At 39.9% G+C, this 25,631-nt stretch overlaps 1 protein-coding gene and 1 long non-coding RNA gene across 5 annotated transcripts in view; one reads left to right on the top strand and one right to left on the bottom strand.

Moving 5' to 3' along the window:
• The window catches only part of tcaim (T cell activation inhibitor, mitochondrial), an 87,115-nt gene that overhangs the window by 48,771 nt on the left and 12,713 nt on the right, over window positions 1–25,631 (top strand). For 3 of the 4 annotated variants that reach the window (XM_067449201.1, XM_067449199.1, XM_067449200.1), the window contains 6 exons: window positions 8,870–9,125; window positions 11,686–11,808; window positions 13,666–13,763; window positions 13,863–13,954; window positions 18,739–18,971; window positions 23,817–23,948. In XM_067449201.1, coding sequence (XP_067305302.1) covers window positions 8,870–9,125; window positions 11,686–11,808; window positions 13,666–13,763; window positions 13,863–13,954; window positions 18,739–18,971; window positions 23,817–23,948 — 934 coding nt within the window. The remainder of the gene's footprint in view (window positions 1–8,869; window positions 9,126–11,685; window positions 11,809–13,665; window positions 13,764–13,862; window positions 13,955–18,738; window positions 18,972–23,816; window positions 23,949–25,631) is intronic. The other variant, XM_067449202.1, reaches the window with a different exon arrangement.
• On the bottom strand, window positions 11,649–12,288 carry LOC137083327 (uncharacterized). Its single transcript, XR_010906476.1, has 2 exons — window positions 12,007–12,288; window positions 11,649–11,755 (listed from the first exon to the last, which is right to left on the bottom strand). It is a non-coding gene; the product is annotated as an uncharacterized lncRNA (long non-coding RNA).

Genomic DNA, 25,631 nt, shown 5'->3' with positions numbered 1-25,631 from the left:
TGGGTTGTCCTTGTCCTCTTTAGTCCGGATGACATGGCGTCCCAGTTTTCCAAAAATATCTTACAATTTTGATTAATTTGATCACAGAATAGTTTTTTTTTTTTTTTTTAGTTTTTTTTCTCAGTCCATTTTAAATGAGCCTTGGCCCAGAGAAAACATCTGCTCTTCTAGATCATGTTTAGATATGGCTTCTTTTTTGACCGATAGAGATATGGCATGGTGGATTGTGTTCACCAACAAGTATTCCTGAGCCCATGTTGTGATTTCCATTACAGCAGCATCCAGTGCCGTCTAAGGGCCCGAAGATCCAGTATGGTTTTTTGGCCTTGGACCCTACGCACAGAGATTGTTCCCGATTCTCTGAATCATTAGATATTATCCACTGTAGATGATGATAACATCAAACTCTTTGCAATTTTTCTCTGAAAAACTCCTTTCTAAAATTGCTCCACTATTTTTCGCCGCAGCATTGGGGGAATTGGTGATCCTCTGCCCATCTTGACTTCTGAGAGACACTGCAACTTTGAAAGGCTCTTTTTACACCCAGTCATGCTGCCAATTGACCTAATAAGTTGCAAATTGGTCCTCCAGCAGTTCCTTATATGTACATTTTCTTTTCCGACCTCTGATTGCTACCCGTCCCAACTTTTTTGGAATGTCATGAAATCCAAAATGAGCCAATATTTGGCATGACATTTTAAAATGTCTGACTTTCAATATTTAAAATGTTCTCTATATGTCAAGCTTATTTTGTGCGTGCACAATTTCCCCGCTTGAAAGAGAGAACGACATCATCAACGGAGGCCAACTGGATTCCACTCATCTTTTCTTTTTATTAAACCAGAAGAAAGGTGAAAAACCGGCTTCCACTCCAGGATCTGATGATATTTAAAGTCTGTGCACTTTTTCTCGCGTCCAGCTCGGGAGTTTCGGCAGAGCTCGCCCGCCGCGTCCCATTCCAACACTGGATCCCTTTTTTCCCGTTTCTCTTTTTCTGCCCCTCGCTCCGATTGGCTGAGATTACCATAGTTATTTTCTCGTTTATTTTTATTTATTTATGTATTTTCTATGCTGTTCATTTATCATTTGTATCCTGTTTGTAATTAATTTATATCTTTGCCAGTTTGACTTGACACCTCCCACTCGATTTTCCTTGGATACACGAGGAAATCGCAATGCTTAGAAGGCAAACTGCTTGACACTTCTAATTACAGACAAGTTAGAATGTTCCACCAAACTACTTGGTTACTTGCTCTTCAATTGGTAGAAGGACCACCAGTCGTCTCACATCTCTGTGAAGAACAGTACTTGGGATCTTCTCTTTGCGTTCCTTTGACACTGGGTGGTTCTTAGTTGTTGCTTTTGAGGGCTTTGTAATAGGAACAGGGTAACTTGGGAATGTTCGAACATTGACGTCCCTTACAACACCCTTGTTGTCCTGATTGACACTGATTACTCTGCCAAGTTTAAATTGCCCTCTCAGTGCATTTTGATCCGCTATCCAGACGATGTCTCCAATTGCAACATTCCTATGCATGGTATACCACTTGGTCCTTAAGAATAAATTTGGACCTGCAAGCTGGCTCCAGTGTCTCCAGAATTTATCCACCATCACCTGCATTGCTTGGAGGCGTTTAAATGGGTAACTGGAAAAGTCGAATGTTTTGACATCACCGCTTTGGGATGCTCGCCCCAGCAGTAGTGCATTTGGAGTTACATACTGGATACAGTCTTCCTGGGCTTGCGCTCTGGCATCGATAGGCCGCTCGTTCGCAAGATTGGCTGCCATTTGAAGTACTGTTTGGAATTCACTGTAAGTGAGACTAGACTCGACTCCACAGTTTTGGAGTGCCCTTTTTAGAATGCGCACTGCAGCCTCCGCAGCTCCATTCCTGTGTGGAGAATCGGCTGGATGAATTTTCCACATCCATTCCGTTCCATTTCGTGCAGCTGTTTCTTCTAGAGCAGACTTGTCGATGCCCTCCAGGAACTTGTAAAGCTCCTGTAGAACCGGTCTTGCACCGATGAAATTGGTGCCAGGATCTGAATAGATCTTTTTAGGAAAGCCCCTAATTGCAGCAAATCTTTGGAAGGCCATTAAGAAACTTTCAGTTGATTGGGTGTTTGCCAACTCTGCGTGGATTGCTCTGCTTGACATACAGCAAAAGACAACACCCCAGACCTTCATGGAAGCTCTCTTCTTAACATCATCTTTCACAAGGTAGGGCCCAAAGAGATCCACTGTTGTAAACTTGAAAGGTACAGCGGGCTGAGATCTCTCTGGTGGCAAATCACCCATAACTTGTTGACACTTCTTTGCTTTGGTCCTCCGGCATTGAACACAGCTGTCGACAACCTTTTGGGCTATTCTTCTACCCCTGATGACCCAAGCCTTCCTCCTCATCCTAAGTAAAGTTTCAGCCAAACCTCCATGGCTTTCTCTGTGAGATTCTCGGGCTAGCAATGTGGACACCCATGCATTGTAGGGAAGAATCGGGACGCTAACTTGATCTTCTTTAAAGACCTGCACTCTTCCACCACAAACCAACAGCCCAGAGTCTGGATCCTCGTACACAACTAACCTGTCCCTGGTGGTGTTCGGGAAGGTTATACCTTCTTGCGCAGCTAGAAAAATGTCTCTAAGGGCATCTTGTCTTTCTCTCACGGAGATGGTTCCTGTTGAAGAGACTGCCTCCCACTTTGGGTTATTTACAGTTCGATTTCTGCCAAGGAACTTTTTCACTGCCCTCCAAACCCACGCTACTGTGTTAACTAGTCTGGATAGCTCACTGAACTGCTTCATAATTAATAAGTTTTGGACAGCTGATCCTGCAGGTGGTCTCCTGGGTTCTGTTTGGACTTGGATGAGATCCTCATTTTGCCTTGACAATTCAGCTGGTCCCTGTTGTTTTGATTTAGACCTTGTCAGTGCAGCTGCAAATGCCTTCTTTTGAAGCTTACTGATGCTTTCTCGGGCTGTAGCTGCTATATCCTTTGCTGACTTTATTGGCCACTCATCTACTGGTAAGCTAAGGAACTTTGGCCCATTTTGCCACTCTGAATTTTCATCAAGACTTTGAGGATTAGCCCCCCTTGTGATCACATCTGCAATGTTCTGTGGACCTGGTATCCACCACCATTCTTGCGCCTTAGTAATTTCTTGGATTTCTCCAATTCTGTTAGCGAAAAATGTTTTATAGCCATAGCTCTCTCGCTGTATAGCACCAAGGACAGTTTGGCTATCAACCAAGTGATACCACTTTCCAACTCGAATTCGGCTATGCTGCTCAAAGTACTTTCGCAGCCGCGAAGCAAACACTGCTCCACACATTTCTGCTTTGACAGCGTCTCCTTTGTGATCTAACGGAGTCAGTTTTGCTTTGGACTCCACAAGCTTGATGATTGAGCCCTGATCAGAATTCCATCTGAGGTACATTACCGCACCATAAGCATTTTCACTTCCATCTGAAAAGGTTATCGCCCAGGGTTTATCGCTGGAATTTGGGGGAGTCAAAGCTCTAGTGAACTTAATCTGGCCAAGCTGGACATACTCCTCAAAGAGCTTAACCGCATCTTCCCTAAGACCATCTGAGAGGGCGGTGTCCCAACTTTCACTGACTGGAACCCTTCCATCTTTTGCCTCTTGGAAAGCTCTGCGGACCAAAATTGCCCCTTTCTGCTTGGCAGGAGTCACTAGGCCTACTGGATCATACACCCCTGATATCTGACTCAACAGCTCCCTCCGTGTCAGTGGGTTTGGTGTTTGGGTTCTGACTTGCTCTTGCAAAAGATTCTGACCAAGTCGCATTTTCCTTTTTCTCTTTGAGAAATTAATTGATGTCATCACACGGAGCTTGTCATCTTCCACATCATAGCCCAGGCCAAGTGCTTTGTTTTCATCATCATGCATTTGGTTTGGTAGAACCATGATATTTTCTTTGGTTCCAGAGGGCTCATATTCAGACTCACCCCTCTCACTTTGATCTGAGAAGACCCATGGTTTAAGAAGAAATCCTCCTGCTTTTAAGATTAGCTCCACATTCGCTATGATGGACTTCAGCTGGTTAAAGTCATTGTGGGACGTGAGAATGTCGTCAACATAGCTGTCTTGATGGAGCACTCTTCGCTCTTCCTCGAGGTGAGCAAAGGATGGTAAATTAGCAGTTTCACGCATTGCCAGCTGCGCGATGCACCCTGCTGGCTTGTCTCCAATGTTGACTCGTGTGACCGCGTATTCCTCCAGCTCCTCGTCTTCAGAGTTTCTCCAAAGGAATCTGTGTAGATTCATTTCACGGTCTTCCAACCAAACGGAATTGTACATTTTCCTGATGTCTCCTAATGCCGCATACACTCCACTCCTGAACCTCAGCAGGACAGCACGTATCTGGTTAAGAAAGTCTGGTCCTTTCACTAACAAATCGTTCATGCTAACACCTTGAACCTTTGGCTGCTGTTCCAAACAAGCCTCACTGGTGTTGTGACTGAGTGAGGGTTAGGAGCAATAACATGGCTTACATACCACACAGGGCCAGTCCAGTTTGTGATTGTCTCTTCAGATAACTTTACTGCAGCCCCTCTGTCAAGCATATCCTGCACTTGAGCGCTATAGGGAGCCTTCCATTCAGGTTCTTTGGCTAGCTGTTTCTCCATCCTCAAGAAAGTAGCCTCAACCGCCTTCCGGTTGTTTGGTAAGGAAGCTGGATCTTCCAACCATGGATACTTGGCATGCCAATGTGGCTCCTTGCTGTGGTTATCCTCCATAACGTAAGTGAGGCCTTCTCTTACTATTTCGAGTTCCCTCTCCTCAGCAAGAGTCATTTCCTTCCCACCTGGTTGGCAATTTCCACAGCGGCACCCACCACATTTAGGCTCACACGCTGCGCCGATGGAATCCCACTTCCACCACTCCAGAAAATCTCGGGTGCTGGATGATGCGCTTGATTCATGAAATTTGGCTACTGGCTTGTTTGGTGGACAGAACTCCATTACTTCCTCATACTTTACAGCAGCCATTCTCATCGACCTTGCGAAATGCGTTTTGGACCTGTGAGCCGATACAGCCACCTCCTCAAAAAGCTCAGGATGAGTTCCTCCAACCGTCTTTCCCAGTGGTCCATCCCATAGAACAAGGTCTCCAACCACTCTGACCCTCTGCGGGGCTAACTGACCTTCTCGGTGGCTTATAAGCATTTCAACTACTTTAGGCCTTGCCAGTTCGGTTAAGGGAACATCGGGAAAGAAATTTTGCAATCGCTCAGGTGACACTGTTTTTTGAATCTCTGCAATGCTTTCTAATCCATAGCAAGCCAACTGATGTGACCTGAGAGTGCCCTGGAAGGTTTTTACTCTGATTTTAAGAAGATAACGTTTGGTTCTTACACGAACTTTCATCCCTCCGACTCCATGGATGACAAGAGTGATTCTCTCACCTCTCAGGTTCAGACGATTTGCAGCACTGTGTGTTATGTAATTAGTGTCTGATGCCAAATCAATTAGTGTCCCAATTTTCTGTCCGGCATTAGCGGTCACATTGAGAAGCATCATGATTACTGGCAGTTCCAGCAACCCACCTTCTGCTAGCAAACTTGGGTGTTCTTTTGTCACATTAAACGCCCTTGATGCTGTGTTTGAGAACACACTTCGGCATTGCTGTGCTAAGTCTGATGGGAGTTTACTGAGGAAGTCCTCTTGATCTTTTGTGTAATCCCTCTGGCCTCTTCCTCCTTCAGGATGAAGCTTGCTCTTTTTCTGTATAGCACTGCTCTCTCTCCTTTCAGCATTTGGGCATAAATAACAGTGATGCTCAGGAACGTTCTCTTCTTTGCAGGCTTGGATTTTGCAGAGAAAGTTGGGTTTGCAGAATGAATGGTTCTCGTGGACTTCAAGACACCTTTTACAAGCTCCCAGTTTTCTTACCGCGGCCTTTTTGTCCGTTAGCTTCAGTGAACGAAACTGTTTGCAGAAGTAGAGCTTCCTTTTGTGTTTAACGTCATCACAGACTACATCACTGTGGACTTTGTTCTTGCCCATCTTGGCTCAGTTCTTGACTCCCTTCTGCTTGGTTCCTCATCCCTTAGCTGTTCAAGCTGCTCATAAATGCTCTCTTGCTTTTTGAGGAATGCTAACAGATTATCAAACCGATTTTCTGGCGTAACGGAGCTCTGCTGGTCAGAAATGTGAATAAGCCATTCCTTCTTGAGAGACTCAGGTAGCTTTCCTTCAATTGACTTTGTTACTAAAGGATTTTTGATAGCGCCAGTGTTTCCAAGGTCACATAAATCTCCAAGTGCCTTTTCTACTGTTTGGATTAATTCAACTATTTTCCGTGGCTGGTGACTTCTGATAGCAGGGAGCTTTTGCAAGTCCTCCACTATTTCAATAGCAATAGCTGTCACGTTTCCATAGCGGTTTTCCAAGACACGGAAAATGTCATCTGCTGTATTATAGGTGGTGAGGCGAAGATCTCTTACAATCTTCTCTTCGAGACTGTCAAGAACCTGGATCTTTTTAACCTCCTTGGAGCCGGTAGGTTCGCCCTGCTTCTGAAGCGCTTCCCAGTCTCTCTTCCACCTGTGAAAGTCACGTTTGTTACCAGTGAACTTTGGGAGGGACGTTGGCTTTAACTTAATCGTTGCCACAGGGTAGCTAGAGATCGTTGGTGGCGGTGTTGACTTCTCTGCCTCCTCCTCTCGTCTTGCACGAATGAAATCAGCTTTTCTCGAAACTAATCTGGTAACATTGAGCTCGAGACTTCTCAGGCCCTGGCGGAAGTTATTTTGATCACCTTGGGGAATGCACCGCTGCCACCGGCTGTGCAGGTCTTTTGCGGTCTTTACCAAATTTTGAAGGTGACTGAGCATGAACTCGTATGCTTCTTGATTGCCATCTGGAGCTACTGCTGCGACACGTTCACTCTCAGCTACAGCAACCTGCAATGCTATGGACAGTTCAATATCTCCAAACTTGGCCCAGAGAGTTTCTTGGAGAAGACATTTAACTTCTTTCAGTTTTAACTCACATTCGCTCGCTGTTTTATCAAGGTCGGCTTTCTGCTGTTCTGTTAACACAGGTGACTCATCCGTGTCCAGCTCCGCCTCTAATTCGATGCCCGCTTCAAGATCATCATTTGCTTCCATGACTTTTTCTGCTTGCTTTGTGAGTTTATTTAAACTGTCCTGAAGATCCTCTTCTGTCATCTCTTGATAAGCTCTGGTTATGGTGTTGATTAGTCGTGTGAATGCTCTTTTCTCCACTGACCTTTCAGCTTTCAGCTGTTCGAGTGATTTCCCAGTCGCTTGCTCTGCCATTTTAACTTTTGTTAATGTTGGGAAAAGAATTTATTATTCTTCAATCAGTGTCTCTTGTCTCTTTAAGTTCCACAGGTTTCCAGCTGCTACTGGCTTCCCGGTTTTTCACTGTCAAGCTTATTTTGTGCGTGCACAATTTCCCCGCTTGAAAGAGAGAACGACATCATCAACGGAGGCCAACTGGATTCCACTCATCTTTTCTTTTTATTAAACCAGAAGAAAGGTGAAAAACCGGCTTCCACTCCAGGATCTGATGATGTTTAAAGTCTGTGCACTTTTTCTCGCGTCCAGCTCGGGAGTTTCGGCAGAGCTCGCCCGCCGCGTCCCATTCCAACACTGGATCCCTTTTTTCCCGTTTCTCTTTTTCTGCCCCTCGCTCCGATTGGCTGAGATTACCATAGTTATTTTCTCGTTTATTTTTATTTATTTATGTATTTTCTATGCTGTTCATTTATCATTTGTATCCTGTTTGTAATTAATTTATATCTTTGCCAGTTTGACTTGACACTATAGTCTATTATTTGTGAATAAAATATACTTTTATGAGATAGTAAATTATTGTATTCCTTTTTTATTCACAATTTGCACAGTGTCCTGTCCTAAACCCATGTCAGGACAGGACATGGTCCTGTCGTATGTATGAGAAACAGACTGTATTAATTCCTTATTTTAACAGTTTTGACAGTATTAAAGAAAGGTGTAGCATTCAAAAGTTTGGGGTCAGAAATTTTTTTTTTAAAGAAGCTAATGCTTTTATTCAGAAAGGATGCAATGAATTGATAAAAAGCGACAGAATGTTACATACACACACACACACACACATATATATATATATATATATATATATATATATATATATATATATATATATATATATATATATATATATATATATATGAAAATAAGAATAAAGTTTTCTTAAACACCAAATCAGCATATTAGAATGTTATTAGTAAAGCCGTGTGTTTTAGCTTTCTGAAATTCAAGCATTCGGCATAAAATAGAAGCTGAGTATGTAAGCTTTTTTCCGCCACAGAATAAATAAAGGGTAATTGAACATTTAAACACTTCTATAAAAAAATAAAATAAAGGGTAATTGCTTTTTATCTCACAATTGCAAATTTACATCTTGCAAATTTGACTCTTTTTCTCTAATTCTAAGGAAGAAAAGTCTGAATTGCTAGATATACGCAATTGTGAGATCACAGTTTTATTTTTTATCCAGCTTCCATAGCTCAGTGCCACATTATGCTGCTAACATAAAAAGAAAAGAAAATGATGCACTCAGATTGAAAACCATTAAGAATCTGCTGGCCTTGGGAAAAAAATCCTTTGGTGGACACATGGCCTAATGGCAGCTGACAATTCAACTTTGTCATCACAGGAATAAATAAAATTTTAAAATGTATTGAAATTGTAGCAATGTTTCACAACATTGCAGTTTTCGTTCATTGGTTAGATTTCTTTCAAAAACATTTGAACACTTATTGACCCCACATGTCTGAATGGTACGTTCTTTTTCCAGTGCATGATTTTAATTGAAGGACCCTACATTTTTCCAGAATTCCGGTTGGTGAGTTTCACCTTGCAGTCTAAGGATGTTCTGAGCACAGTGTTGGATGTTCTGAGGTCCTGTAGCCTCTCGGCTGAACACATGCAGGATGAGCTCAAGGCTGAGACCAGGAAGAGCTCAACACAACAGCCCGAGACCGCTTTCTATCGGCCCATCAAATGGGACAAGACTTATTACACTTTCACTGGCTTCAGGGACCCAGAGCAGGAGTTAGAGCAAGCCAAGAGAGTGGAGCTCACACTCAGGTATTGAGAGAGAGAGACTGTCTTTTTTTAAAGCCAGTTTAGGTTGCCTATAGACTATAGACTGCCTATAGACTCTTAGCACTATCACATTTCTCCTTTACATTCCTTTTTCACTTTTATTGAGAGGACATCAGTGTCATCCATGCTAACTCAACCATAGGTCCTTGTAATTTTTTTTGAAAAAATATTTCTGGTGAAAATACATAAATGAAGAAGAAAGCCATAATATTACATGTTATGAATGTATGTTTACTGAGCAATTCACTGTTTTGCAGAGGGGGGGTCAAAATGGTTATTTTGCCAAATTGGATTTGGCGCCAAATTACATGGGGTAAAATGACTTTAGAAACGTATGTTTACGCATAGATTGGTAGGTCTGTTAGTTAAATCTGTTGACTTTAGCAATCTTTGTTGCATTATATGTCATCTGTAACAGTTAAAAAATGGGAAAAAGCAGCACCCCCCACAAGTTTGCATGCCTGATATCTTAATATCCTATCAGATCCTGGTTTTTAACAAACATTTCTTTTGATATCTTCATTTTACAGGCCCTGTATGGTTCAATCCCAGAGATATTAAGATCTTAATACGGCTCAATGAGTAAATTGGTTAATTGTACACATTTTTAATGGTCAAAAACCAAATCTGGGTAACTTTCAAACAGCTGATATTTATTGTGTTTAAAGAGGAATGTCCGAAGAATAATGCTTAAACTAGAAATGTATCTCGTTTCCCTTTATCAAAATAAATGCATACAAAATACGTCTCTGAGTGCCAAAAATATATATTCTTGAACTTCACATGGCTCTAACTCAAGACGTGTTAAAGATATCTAATTTTAGATTCTTGTTCCTGAAACATTTGTTTTGGAATCTTCATTTTTAAGGCCCCATATAGTTCAATCCTATAGATATTAAAATATCAATGCGGCAACATGTAGTTATGATACTGCATATTTGCGAGCTTCAGAAATTTCTAAGACAAAATCCCTTCTACCAAAAATCCCTGAAACTCATTCAAAAATAGATTCTTATAAAAACACATTTGAGAGCAAGTTAATGTCCCTCAACATGACCTTTTTAGTGATTTCATCTGTATTTTTTGGCACTCATCTGTAATTTTTGGCTCTCAGACATATTGTATGCAGTTGTTTTGATATAGGGAAACAAGAGATACATTTCTGAATGTATCTTTCTCAGAAATTGTGCAAAGTGACCAGCAATTGAATGAGTACAATTCATCAAATTGAACATGGAGCATTGAGATCCCCATATCTATGGGATTGGATCACATAGGGCCTTGAAAATTAAGATTTCAAAAGAAAAGTTTAAGAGCCAGAATCTAAATTCATATTTGTTTCAGATACGTTAAATACTTTTAGAGTTACAATATAGTTATGACACTCAGGTATATTCTATGCAACTGTGTTGATAGAAAGATAGAAAAAAACGAGATACATTGAATGCAACTCAAAGTGCTTCACAAGCGTAAAAACAAGTATTGGGAATACAATTTCACACAATATTAATTATAAAAATATTCAAAAACAATTTTAAAAGGTTCACAATGTAAAGTAAAATAGTTTTACCTCCATATAATTATAGAAATATTAAAAAACATCTGTAAGTAAATCAGAAAGTAAAATGTTGGACATTTAAAAAAAATATTAACTCCGATTGTATTCCTCTGAAAGATTATTACGCTTGAATTCACTGAGCTCCTGAGAGCGACCCATTCTTTCACAAATGTTTGTAGAAGCGTCTGCATGCCAAGGTGCTTGATTTTATGCACCTTTGGCCATAGATGTGATGGAAACACTTGAATTCAATGATTTGGAGGGGTGGCAAAATAGGCCCTAATAGGCCAAAATGGCACCCTAAACCCTCACAGTCTTTTTCACGCATTTTCACGACGTAATGGCGCTTTGACTGCCGGGAAGAAGTCCGCTGCATAACCCACACCAGTGCGGGCTCAGCAGGTCGACCTCAAAGGGACCGCTCGTAAGCACCCTTCTGAGAACTAAAATGACAAATGACTAAACGGACACACACAGGCAGCTCCCATTGTAAGTCCACAAGACCGAAAGTGCACATGAAGTGTGCCATTTGGGACAGGGCCATAGTGTATCAAAAATGATACTCAACACACTTTTTTTTTTTTTTACTTTTTTAATTTAAGATAAGGTTCAATAAACTGTTCCATTTCAAAACAAGTGCTTTTCCTGATTATAGTTTTATATGTCAAGACTTACAGGGTTAAACCTGAACTGGGTTTTTGTTTGCTCTAGTTTTGCATGGTGTAGTGATAATAGAATTGGCTAAATCTTAACCAGACTACTATGTACTCCCTGACCCATGTGAGAGTGGGGACTTTGAGCTTTGTGAAAACTAGGGTTTTGGACACCTGAATAGTCAAATACTTTATGTAATATATGAAAAAATAATATATATTATGTCAGGCAAAGTTATTTAGCGATATTCTTTAATTTATCTGGGATATATAATGTTTCTTTTAACTCACTGGCAGATCTGAAACATTGTTTATTTGTGTTTATCTTCAGTTTGTGGCTGAGAAACAATGAGCCGGAGGCCACAAAGAAACAGATTGCAAGTCTTCCACGCCGCGAGGAGCTGAAAAGATTGAAAAGAGTGCTGATTCAGAAACTTGGTTTGTTGGATATCAGGTCAGCTCTAACTCAGACTAAAGGGCTCTCATATTCTATAAAATGTTTTTAATGTGATGTTCTGGTTAATGCTCAAGACTAGCATCCCTCTAATCATTTAAAAATTCTTCAGTTAATGGTGAACTTGAAATCTTGAAAAACTCAGCAAAGGAATAAGTCACCAAAAAAAAAAAAAAAACTAGCCCATGATTTACTCACCTTCAAGTCATCCCTGGTGAATTTGAAAATCTTCTTTCAGAAAAATGCAGTCAGAGTGTATATTAAAAAAGTCCTGGCTAATCCAAGGTTTATAATAGCAGTAGTTGTAGCTCTGTTTTTGAAGTCCATAAAAAATGCATCTGAGCTGCATCTGTGCTCCACACAGCTCTGGGGGGTTAATAAAGGCCTTCTGAAGCGAATTGATTTCTTTGTGTAAAAAAAATATCCATATTTAAAACATTATAAAGTTCCGGCCGTTCGGGCTTCCGTGAAAAAAGTACCTCTCACCATTCAAAATGCTTATGTAACGTAGCATAGTCTGAAGAGCGTCACTGGTAGAATTTTGAAATGCAGAGGCACTTTCAACACTTTTTCCATAAATTAAATATAGAAGGCGATCGGCTGGGACTTTACTTTATAAAGTTTTAAAAATAGATATTTTTCTTACACAAGCATATTGATTCGCTTCAGAAGACCTTTATTAACCCCCTATGAGCCGTGTGGAGCAAGTTATTTTCCAGACAGATAAAATAACTAGGACTTTCTTATTCAAATATTTTATTCATCTGAAAGAAGAATGACATATATACCCAGGATGACTTGAGGGTGAGTAAATCATGGGCCAATTTCCATTTTTGGGTGAACTATCCCTTTAAAACAAATCATAGCAATAATTAACTTTTAAGTGACATTTTGGTTATAATGTTTGGTGCTGTGGCTTGCTTATATTTGTATGCATAGTTGGCAAGTAGTCTTTGAATTTATAAGTTTAAAAAACTATTCTATTTGCTCCAGTGCTATACATATAATGCTATACTATAAACTATTCTCGGCTTATGAAGTATTTGGTGATACATCAATTACACACTGCTAACTGAACGGGTTGAAAAAGTTCTTTAGTTGAATTTCCTTGACCTTAAATCTATTGTCAAATTACTTTAAATTAACTTTAAATTAATTATAGAAGCGATTTAAAGAAATTGATTTTTGGAAAGAAATGAAAAAGTCAGAAAATTAACCCTTGATTTTGTTTTCTTTAAACTAATCCTAGAAACTGCATCCATATAATTAATGATTTATTCATCATGATATGGAAAACCTCTCCAAATATACAAATCTTTTCTAACATTTGTGTTTTTTTTTTTAAAGTAATTATTATAGCTGATCAAAAAGGACGGTGAACACAACTGTATAAAGATTTCTGTTTAAAATAAATAATGTTCTTTGAAACTTTCAATTCATTAAAGAATCCTGAAAAAAGTATCATGGTTTCCACAAAACATATTAAGCAGGGCAACTGTTTTTAACATTTATAATCAAATAAAGATTTCTGAAGGATCATGTGACTGAAGACGAGATTAACTGCTGCTAAAAATTCAGCTTTCCCATCCCAAGAAGAAATTACATTTTAAAATGTATTAAAAAAGTTTTTAAAAAAGTAAGCCTTATTTTTATATTTATTTTCCAATTGTTTTACTTTTTTATTGTTAAATGCAGCTTAAAAACTAAAACAAACAAAAAACAAACAAAAAACAATACTTTTAAACGTCTGCTAATGATGTAAAACTAAATGTTGTTGACCTGTTGGACAGTGTGTTGTGTTCTTACACCCCTTTTTCAGTATGTTCACCTTTTATCATGTGGATCTCTGTCCTGTAGGTGGCAGCGCAAATGGGGAGTTTCACACAAATGCTGTCAGCTGCAGAGTCTGATTCGTCTCTCCACACAAAACCCTGAGGCCCTGCACCACCTGAGAGGTAACCATGGACGTATAATTCATGAGATGGGATTATATGGCCCACATGTTCAATGTGCACAAATATTTTCTCAATTTCCTCTCTTTCCCCAAAACATAGGACACATTATCATTTTTACTGACCAATCAGGGATGAATGCCTCAGGGCATGTGATGTTAGGAACAATGGATGTCCACCATCAATGGTCAAAGGTACAGCTTTTTTATTTAACCAGTGTCATGGTAATCTTTACTTTTAAAAAAGCTTAAAGGGTTAGTTCACCCAAAAATGAAAATGTTGTCATTAATTACTTACCCTCATGTCATTCCAAACCGAAAGATTTTGTTCATCTTCGGAAAACAAATTAAGATATTTTTCCTGAAATCTGAGAGTTTTCTGTCCCTCCATTGACAGCTATGCAACTGACACTTTGATGCTCCAGTTAAGTTCAAAAAGAGATCGTAAAACTAATCCATATGATTGAGCAGTTTAGTCCATATTTTCTGAAGAGACATGATTGCGTTGTATGACGAACAGATTTAATTTAAGCTTTTATTCACATATAAGTTTAGTCACGTCTTCTGACTAAACGTAACCGTGACCTTATACTGTTCATATTTTTCTTCATATTTTTATTCTTAGAATTTTTTATTACCGTGTTGTATTGTATTGTTTATGTGCACTGGAAGCTTCAGCACCAAAAAAAATTCCTTGTGTGTGAAAGCACACTTGGCAATAAAGCTCTTTCTGATTCTGATTCTTCTTCTAAACATTGATCCGCAGACATAAACAGAAGCTCAATCGTACTTGACGTGCGAGAACAAACCTCAGTGGTTGTTGCTGAAGTTCAAACTTGCTTCGTAACACCAGAATGAACCTTATTGGTTCTTGCTGAAGCTCAAACGTGCTGCGTAACACCAGAAGGAACCTCATTGGTTCTTGCTGAAGCTCAAACGTGCTGCGTAACACCAGAATGAACCTCATTGGTTCTTGCTGAAGCTCAAACGTGCTGCGTAACACAAGAATGAACCTCATTGGTTCTTGCTGAAGCTCAAATGTGCTGCATAACACAGAAAAATGAACCTCATTGGTTCTTGCTGTAGCTCAAATGTGCTGCGTAACACAAGAATGAACCTCATTGGTTCTTGCTGAAGCTCAAACGCGCTGCGTAACACATGAGAATGAACCTCATTGGTTCTCCCTGAAGCTCAAATGTGCTGCGTAACACATGAGAATGAACCTCATTGGTTCTCCCTGAAGCTCAAATGTGCTGCGTAACACATGAGAATGAACCTCATTGGTTCTTGATGAAGCTCAAACGTGCTGCGTAACACATGAGAATGAACCTCATTGGTTCTCCCTGAAGCTCAAATGTGCTGCGTAACACATGAGAATGAACCTCATTGGTTCTCCCTGAAGCTCAAATGTGCTGCGTAACACATGAAAATGAACCTCATTGGTTCTTGCTGAAGCTCAAATGTGCTGCATAACACAGAAGAATGAACCTCATTGGTTCTTGCTGAAGCTCAAACGCGCTGCGTAACACATGAGAATGAACCTCATTGGTTCTCGCTGAAGCTCAAATGTGCTGCGTAACACATGAGAATGAACCTCATTGGTTCTCGCTGAAGCTCAAACGTGCTGCGTAACACAAGAATGAACCTCATTGGTTCTTGCTGAAGCTCAAATGTGCTGCATAACACAGAAGAATGAACCTCATTGGTTCTTGCTGAAGCTCAAATGTGCTGCGTAACACAAGAATGAACCTCATTGGTTCTTGCTGAAGCTCAAATGTGCTGCATAACACAGAAGAATGAACCTCATTGGTTCTTGCTGAAGCTCAAACGTGCTGCGTAACACAGAAGAATGAACCTCATTGATTCTTGCTGAAGCTCAAACGTGCTGCATAACACAGAAGAATAAACCTCATTGGTTCTTGCTGAAGCTCAAATGTGCTGCGTAGCACATGAGAATGAACCTCATTGGTTCTCGCTGAAGCTCAAACGTGCTGCGTAACACAAGAATGAACCTCATTGGTTCTTGCTGAAGCTCAAACGTGCTGCGTAACACATGAGAATGAACCTCATTGGTTCTTGCTGAAGCTCAAATGTGCTGCGTAGCACATGAGAATGAACCTCATTGGTTCTTGCTGAAGCTCAAATGTGCTGCATAACACAGAAGAATGAACCTCATTGGTTCTTGCTGAAGCTCAAACGTGCTGCGTAACACAGAAGAATGAACCTCATTGGTTCTTGCTGAAGCTCAAACGTGCTGTGTAACACATGAGACTCGCTGAAGCTCAAATGTGCTGCGTAACACATGAGAATGAACCTCATTGGTTCTTGCTGAAGCTCAAATGTGCTGCGTAACACATGAGAATGAACCTCATTGGTTCTTGCTGAAGCTCAAATGTGCTGCGTAACACATGAGAATGAACCTCATTGGTTCTTGCTGAAGCTCAAATGTGCTGCGTAACACAGAAGGATGAACCTCATTGGTTCTTGCTGAAGCTCAAATGTGCTGCGTAACACAGAAGAATGAACCTCATTGGTTCTCGCTGAAGCTCAAACGTGCTGCGTAACACATGAGAATGAACCTCATTGGTTCTCGCTGAAGCTCAAACGTGCTGCGTAACACATGAGAATGAACCTCATTGGTTCTCGCTGAAGCTCAAACGTGCTGCGTAACACATGAGAATGAACCTCATTGGTTCTCGCTGAAGCTCAAACGTGCTGCGTAACACAAGAATGAACCTCATTGGTTCTTGCTGAAGCTCAAACGTGCTGCGTAACTCATGAGAATGAACCTCATTGGTTCTTGCTGAAGCTCAAATGTGCTGCATAACACAGAAGAATGAACCTCATTGGTTCTTGCTGAAGCTCAAATGTGCTGCATAACACAGAAGAATGAACCTCATTGGTTCTTGCTGAAGCTCAAACGTGCTGTGTAACACATGAGACTCGCTGAAGCTCAAATGTGCTGCGTAACACATGAGAATGAACCTCATTGGTTCTTGTAAGAGCTCGAAGTGTGTGTTGATAAATGTTTATATGTGAAAAAAAACTTTAATTAATGGTGTCATGAACTGGCTTTTTTATTTTTTATACTGTTGTCTGGGGTCAACTAATGACGTTTGCATGGTTTTTACATTCAGAAACGTCATAATGTAATTAAACATCTAATAAGTAATAGACTATTTTCTACACTGGTTTTGAGGCTGTCTTCTGAACGCTGATTTTGATGGGCGTGCCGCACTGAAGACTTGGAAGTAAACGCCCACGGCTAGGATTGGAGAAGATTTGGATATTTAATGAGCTTCTTGCTCCCCTGTCAGTTCACGTGAGGGACTGTTTTGAAAGCGGCTGGAATATTCTCTGACAGGGCTCTCAAAACATATTTATCAAACAAACACAATGATTTATCTCTCATCAACCTGCGATTGATTGATTTTTTTATTACTTGCGAACAGCACGCACACGCGGGCGCGCTCTTCAAATATCAAGTCAAGAGAGTGAACAACTGATCAAAAAATAATATTATTTAACTATCAAAAATTCACCGGCCTGCCGACATGCTTACGTTTCGGTAGCCTGTCTGGAAAACACATAGCCGTGGGACGTTAGGGTTTGCGAGCCAATCATGTCCAATCTGATCGGTTCTGATACCAAATCGCAATGAATCAAACAAATAAGGAATTCTCCAGCCTGTGAAAGCGTGCTAAGGTATGTTCTGTTAGACACGTACACATAATCAATAACAATGCAATACTATCACAAATTTAAAAAAAACACACACATAAGTGTGTTGCACCATTCTGTCGGATACAATATAGAAGACACAGCATTCTGTTGTAATCTCAATATGTCTGCAAATCCAGTATCGACCTGTGTATTGTTTAGAAACGATTATCTTGCTATCTTCAGCATGTTTATTGCTCTTTTAGCTCCATGAGTCGTTGGGCGGGGCTACAGAAGCAGTGTACACATTGATCTGTAGAGGCGGCGTTTCACCCTTCTAATACATCATTGATTTGAGAGCCTCATTTTCTGGGCCTGGTGTCTATAAAAGCTTTTCTTTTACTACCAAGGAAGTTTTCAACTCTGAAACTTAGAGGATATTCTTATATTACCATGACCTTTTATATATCAAAGGCTCAAAGGAAAGTTGATTTCTCAATTCATGACCCCTTTAAATCTGAAAATTTTGACTAAACTGCTCAATTCAATGGATTAGTTTTATGATCTCTTTATTAACTTTTTAAAATGCCAAAATGCCAGTTGTGTAGCCGGCTTTGGAGGGACAGAAAGCTCTCAGACTTCATCAAAAAGATTTTAATTTGTGTTCCAAAGATGAACAAAGTCTTTCGGGTTTGGAATGGCATAAGGGTGAGTAATAAATGACAGAATTTTCATTTTTGGTTGAACTGTCCCTTTAAAATAGCATGGCAAAAATGTATGCTATGTAACTATAGCCCCTTTCACACTGCACGTCGGACCCGCAATATTCCCGGAGCATTGCCGGGTCGCCTTCTGTGTGAAAGCAACCACGTCCCGGGATTGATTACCGAATTGAACCCGGGTCGGGGACCTAGTAATATTGCGGTATTCGACCCGGGACGAGCGCTGTGTGAACAAAAGCCGAAACTAATGCCGCAACGTGTACGTAGTTATCGTGCAACTCCTAGAGCTCCAAGCAGAATGTGCGCAAACTGGACACAAGTCGAGACCACGGAGCTCCTTACTATCCGCGCTGAAGCTGAGATCGCTCGCCATTATACGTCACATCCGGATGTCACGTGTCAATTCGATCCGGGACCGTTATGGGTTGTGTGTGAAAGCGCACATATTACGGCATTTCGCTGGCAGTGTGAATGGACCAAATCTAGCGGCCCGGGAACAAATGCCGGGTCGCATTATCCGTGTATTTGCCGGAATCGCAGTGTGAAAGGGGCTTATGAGGCATGTGTCTGTGTCTGTCCATGTGTATGTATGTTTAGCTCTTTGAAAGATTGCCGAGTTACAGAAGCCTGTTTCAGCATTCAGATTGGCTGAAGGAGCGCATCAGTCACCTTTTGGGAGGGATTCAGGTGATCCACATCAAGCGGATGGGTCCAGCTCTGCCTCTGGAGGAGCACTATAGTAACCTGAACACCTTCCACAAAATACTGTTGCCTCAGCGCCTCTACCTGCACCCCCGCAGCCTACAAGGCCTCACAATGACCTTGGAAAGGTAAATACTCGTATACTTTCATTCCAGCCATTTGTTTGTGTGTATTTCCTTAGTTTACAACCTTCAGCTATGTGAGGCATCACTAAAAGCACGATAGAGCCGCAGTGATAACAGGCTTGAGCAGTGATTACACGCAGACAAGTCTCTTGGGAAAAGCACCAGCATAAGGTAAACATGAAATCAAAAGTAGCATTTCTTTTTAAATAAATGTCCCCGGTCTTGTGCATGTTTTATGAGGTCATGTTTTTCAAAAGAAGAAAAAAAATTCTGTAATTTTTTTTGATGGTTCCCGTTAGACATTCTCTTGACTCTAAGTAACGTTGAACCTACATGTGAACTACCAGTCATCAGAGTATTAGTAGACTTCGCTTAAAGGGATACTTCACTAGCCTAGAAATCTAGACGCACCCTAGCGGCAGCAAATTTAATCTGCCCGCAAGTGTCGTCTAGCAACTCTCAATACCCTTCTGAGCCATATTCCCCTAACTCTTGTCGGACCAATCACATCGTGTATAGAGTCGGTGGGCGGGGCCATAATGACGACGGCCGAGTTGCGCTTGCGTGCTTCTAGTAAACACAGAAACTGGCGAACGGCGGTCTTTCGAATCAGCTTTGACCGCGACTCTGGAAGACTCGGAGTTAAGCTTTTCTCTGAGAAAAGAACAAAGAACGGCACTGAAGTCTTTCTTAAGAAGGCAAGATGTGTTCAGAGTTTTGCTGATACGGTGAATGTTTAATCTATCAGCAAGCTCTGTTTCACCTTCATTGCTCAGGTTGGTGTAGCGCTATCCTATCGCGTGCAGAGGGAGTTTGAAAGACAACCGTTTATCCCGCCCCTCGGATTGAGCCCTGTCCTATGGAAGTAAAACTGTGCCACTGGATTTTGAATTCTAATTTTTAGCACTGAATTTTTTTACATCGAATTTTTAACACTGAATTTTATTTTGCATCTAAATCAGACTTTGAATTTTAAAAGCCATCGAATTTCTAGCTCTGTTTTTTTTTTGCCTATGACATTTTTTCAATGTTTTAAAAAAATTCAGTGTAAAAAGAAATTCAACGTCTCAAAAAATTCAGTGTAAAAAAATTCAACGTCTTAAAAGATTCAGTGTAAAATAATTCAACGTCTCAAAAAATTCAGTTTAAAAATATTCAGAGTCAACATCTGGGTAACCAAGGAGAAGCAATCGATCCCTGTATCAAATCATCCAACATCCAGCCAATCATTTACGCTCATAGACCGTAAAAAAATATGGACGACTCGACATCATCCGTTTCCGCTTGTCAGATTTGAAGCTTTCAGACGCCCTTGCACGGCGCGGACATCTTGGGACCGAGTCTGCGCAGTAGCGATTTCGGGACCGGAGTTGCGCAGTAGAGCGCAGGAAGTAGAGCAGGAAGTACAGTCGCGATATCAAAAGCCCGCCCACACTCTCGCAGATGCAGAACAATTAATAATGTTGGTGTGAAATAAACAGTTATGGAAATGTAGAAATTAAAGCTAAAGCTCCAATCTGCTCCCAAAAATTTTGAAAAAAGTCCGTTAGTGCCTCAGTGACAACTTCACTCAGAGAAGCCGTCAGTCTCAGCTGTCAATCATGACGTCACACCCCCTGTTTTTATAGCATCAGATAACTAACTCAAAGTAAACTTATTTTTAAAACGAACACCTGAAATGAAATCATCGTGATGATAACTGCCTTTAGTGACATAAACTAACTTTGGGGAAAAATTTTTGAAGTGTAATTTTATTATTTAGTTTGCCTCGCGTCCATTAGAAAACACAGAGGGGCGGCTATACTGGGACCGGTCACCGGGGGGCGATCGAGGCGCGAAAGCTTCAGTAAATGAGAGGGAGACTGCAGGCTTGTTTACGCTCCATTGGTCATGAGTAAACTCACCGAAGCGCCATCGTGTGTGTTCTGAGCCATGCTGCTGAGCTCTGGAGCTCACCTGAAGTGAACTTCCCCGCCTTCCTGTTTCAGCGTCACATGACCAATAGAGCGTAAATGATTGGCTGGATGTTGGATAATTTGATACAGGGATCGATTGCTTCTCCTCGGTTACCCGGATGTTGACTCTGAATATTTTTACACTGAATTTTTTGAGACGTTGAATTATTTTACACTGAATCTTTTGAGACATTATTTTTTTTTTACACTGAATCTTTTGAGACGTTGAATTTTTTTACACTGAATCTTTTGAGACGTTGAATTTTTTTACACTGAATTTTTTGAGACGTTGAATTTCTTTTTACACTGAATTTTTTTAAAACATTGAAAAAATGTCATAGGCAAAAAAAACAGAGCTAGAAATTTGATGGCTTTTAAAATTCAAAGTCTGATTTAGATGCAAAATAAAATTCAGTGTTAAAAATTCGATGTAAAAAAATTCAGTGCTAAAAATTAGAATTCAAAATCCAGTGGCACAGTTTTACTTCCATACCTGTCAATGGTGAGTTTCCAGACCAAACATCTTGATGTGGGTCTGGCTTGTCAGGCTAATACTTCACCACTTTTTCATATTAAACTGTTATTCCCTTAACAAAGACAAGTTGGTACATAGCTCTCTCGTCTCAGTGCGTGCACTTAATCTCTCTGACGCGCGGTGACAATCTGATATCATTAAGCTTAGCCCACAAAGCCCAGTTCATTCACTATGGTACCAAACAGAGATCAAGTTAGAAGTACCAAACACCTCCACGTTTTCCCTGTTTAAATACAGTTACACGAATAGTTGAATGATCAAGTATGATGACATGAAATAAAACGTGGCGCTTTTCTAAGCGGATTAAAAAGGAGAACTATAATGTATGGCGGAATAGCACTGCTTAGAGTACTTCGACTCGGCACAGTAAAAAGTCCCGGTTGACCCCCCCCTCACCCTCCCCCCGCTTTCATTTCTGTCAATAGGGGGGAGGGGGAGATGTGAGGGAGGATGTTTCAGGCGGGACTTTTTACTGCACCGAGTCGAAGTGCTATTCCGCCACGAACTGGGCTTAGTGGGCTAAGCTAAATGCTATCAGATCGTCACCACGCGTCAGAGAGATTAAACGCAAGCACTGAGACGAGAGAGGTATGTATCAACTCGTTTTAGTTAACATAGTTTAATATGAAAAAGTGGTGAAGTATCTTTATTTTGATGGTCCCCCAACAGACATTCTACTGACTATAAGTAACATTGAAACTATGCCAACTTATTCTACTATCCCAAACCCTACCAGTCTATTAATACTCTACTAATACTCTAATGAGAGATAGTTGACATGTAGCTAAAATGTCTCTTATAGTCAACAAAATATTTAAAGGGGACCATCAAAGATCAGGATCAGGAAATATTTTTCCGAATCAACTTTTATTTTCTCAAGACAATTAAAGGAGAGAAAAATGTATAAAATATTTGTATAATATCACTTCAAATGTTTTTTTATGCTCAGCAGGCTGCATTTTTTTGGATCAAAATAAAGAAAAAAAAACTGTTGTATTGTAAAATATTTGTACAATTTAAAACTATTTTATTATATTTTAAAATGTAATTGGTTAATTGTTTAACCTAACTAATTTATTCATGTGATTAAAAAAAACTACATTTTCAGCATCATTATTCCAGAATTTCTTGCTCAAGAAACATTTCTTAGTGTTATTAATGTTGAAAACCGTTGTGCTGCTTAATATTTTAGTGGAAACTGTGATACATTGTTTTATGATTAAGCACAACAGAACACCAGTTATTTGAAATTATATTAGTAACAATGTAAACATATAGTAAGAGATCTTTTGTAACATTGAAAATGTCTGTAACACTTTACAATAAGGTTTCATTAATCAACATTAGTTAATGTATTAACTTACATGAACTAGCCATGAGGAGTACATTTGTTACTGTATTTGTTCATCTTTGTTAACCTTGTTTAATAAAAGATATAGCTGTTCATGGTAGTTCACAGTGCATTAACTAATGTTATCAAGATTTTTTATTTGTATTAGTAAATGTTAAAATTAACATTAACAAAGATTAATAAACGCTTTATAAGTGCAGCTCATTTTTAGTTAACTAATGAAGTTAATTAATGAACCTTATTGTAAAGTGTTACCAAAATGTCTTTAATGTGACTTCAATTTAATGCATCCTTGCTGAATAAAAGTATTAATTTAAAAAAAAACAACAACAACAACAAACAAACAAACAAAAACCCTTTGAATGATTGCATATTATAATTTAAAAAAAATATATATAAACATAAGATATTGTGAGTTGACAAAATAAAATGATTTGCAATCAACATAAATTGCATATATTTCATTATAGTAGATGTTTTATTAGTACCTGCCTGGTTATTTATTTATTTAACTATTTTCTTCTGGTGTCATCAGCCAATTAGAATCCACCTGACTAATAATAACTGCAAAAATAATTACAGCATGTGCTTTGATTACATAGAACTTATCGTCCATTGGTGTGAGCGCTTACATAGTTATCATTATAGTTATAATTCCTGATGTGAACAGGCCTTTCGATTTATGTCTCAATCACGTTTGTTGCAGGAAGTAACACTTGAAATTACGATTGTAACTTTAAATGGAATGCTATGGAAAATGTTTATTGTAAAGAATACTATTCCACTGAAAGGACAAGATAAACATGAAAATGAAACAGAAGAGAGAGCATACTGGAGTGTTAACAACAGATTGTAGATGAATGGTATCGTCTTGATTGCGCTTCCCTGTGTTCTATTCAATTCTGTCGTGTTTCTGACTGATATATCCTCACTGTTCACTGAGAAGTCTTTGTGCTGCTTAATGTCCTGTCAATCATTGCTTTTTCTTTTCTGTTCTGTTGCCATAGTGACCGCTCCACCCCCTGCCTGCATGAGATGGGCCACTTCATCATCCCCACTATGTGTGACAGCCTCCAGCTGCAGAACTTCCTCCAGAGCCAGGCCCAGGAGGCCCGGAGACGCTTACAACGGAAAGACAAGTGAGTGCTTGACCTATCGTTGCACATTATCATGACACCATAACTGAGCATTTACTGTGTTTCTGGTATTAAAGGGTTAGTTCACCCAAAAATGAAAATTCTCTCATTAATTACTTACCCTAATATTGTTCGACACCTGTAAGACCTCCGTTCATCTTCGGAACACAAATAAAGATATTTTTGTTGTTGAAATCTGATGGCTAAAAAAGGCTTTCATTGACACCAATGTCATTTTCTCTCTCAAGACCCATAAAGGCACTAAAGACGTCGTTACAAAGCCCATCTCACTACAGCAGCTCTACAATCATTTTTATGAAGCGACAAGAATAGCTTTTGTGTGCAAAATCATCTTTTACAGTACTATTAAGTAAAACATTTAAAGCTGAAAATTAACATGAAAAAATAACACGTTTCACCATGAAATCATGTAGTGAATTGTTCTGTGTGTTTAAAGGGTTACTTCAGCGATTAACATATGGCTTTGTATCAATAGAAACCCTGGAGTAGATTCAAATGATCGTGCTCCCCCCTCTTATATCCCCCTGAGACGAGAGATTTATGCATTTTATTTCTGGAAAAATTCCTCTCGTGACGCAAATTGACGATATTTGCGTCACGAGAGGAATGTTTGCCCAGAGCCTAAAGACTACAACCAGCAGAGGGAGCCATTTCCACGTTTTCAACTCGTGCATGGGGAATGGAGATCGCACTTACAGCACAGCTCAGCTACAGGCATTAATTTAAACGGATGCTAAGCAATGTAAGTCTTTTAACTTCTCAAATTAATTTCTATGAAAGTTAAGCTTCCAAAGGCATGAACTGAAAATACGTTGTGAATGTATGCCGCGAATGTGGTCACGATTACCTCAGCTCTCATCACGAGAGCTCATCAACTCATTTATCACGTTAAATGTAATCTGACTCCTAATCTGAGTCTGCTGTGAAACTCACGCGGCAACTCAAACGTTATATTGAACACACACGTTCAGTATTTAATTGTACTTTCTGAACTCATTCACTGTAATCCAGTAGCGGTGGCTTTGGGAGTGGCCTCACAGGGCAGCGAAGCATTCTGGGAATTGTAGTCTTTCATCCCCATGAGACAAAAATACATTTTCTGTCTTTTCTCAGTCTAGAAGGCACCAAATTCAAAAATAATTTCACATTTCTACTACATTAATGACCCAGTTTAAATACAGATTCATCTTCCCAGCGCTGAAGTACCCCTTTAACAATCACCATTATGATATCCAGAAAAATTAAAATACACGAAAAACACAACACTGCCAGAAGTTTTTTCCCCAACTTCAAAGGCCCCATTAAATGATTAAAACTAGATGCTTATCTTAACTTTAATCGTTACTTTTATCATGTAAACTACCCATATACAGCATGTTATATGCGTGTTTGGAACAGAGGGGAACACGGTCGCATTTGCAAGAGATATGCTGCCTAATGTGCCTATCATAAATCAAAACATGAGAATGACAGGGGTCGAGCAGAACACCGGAACATCTGACCGAATGGACTATATTTGTCTGTATTTGCAATACACGAGCCGCGGTTCAGCTGCGCACGACCAATGCAGCCTGAGCACAACAGGCGCGGCTCCCGCTCTCCATACGCAAAGCTTCTGCGCTGCCTGCGCGTGCAGTGTGAAACCGCCGTTAGCGTCGAGTAACG

Source organism: Pseudorasbora parva, chromosome 7 (assembly GCF_024679245.1).
Source record: "Pseudorasbora parva isolate DD20220531a chromosome 7, ASM2467924v1, whole genome shotgun sequence".
NCBI classification, from domain to species: domain Eukaryota; kingdom Metazoa; phylum Chordata; class Actinopteri; order Cypriniformes; family Gobionidae; genus Pseudorasbora; species Pseudorasbora parva.
Note: the sequence above shows the minus strand (reverse complement) of the source record. Positions and strands in the feature narration are given on the sequence as shown.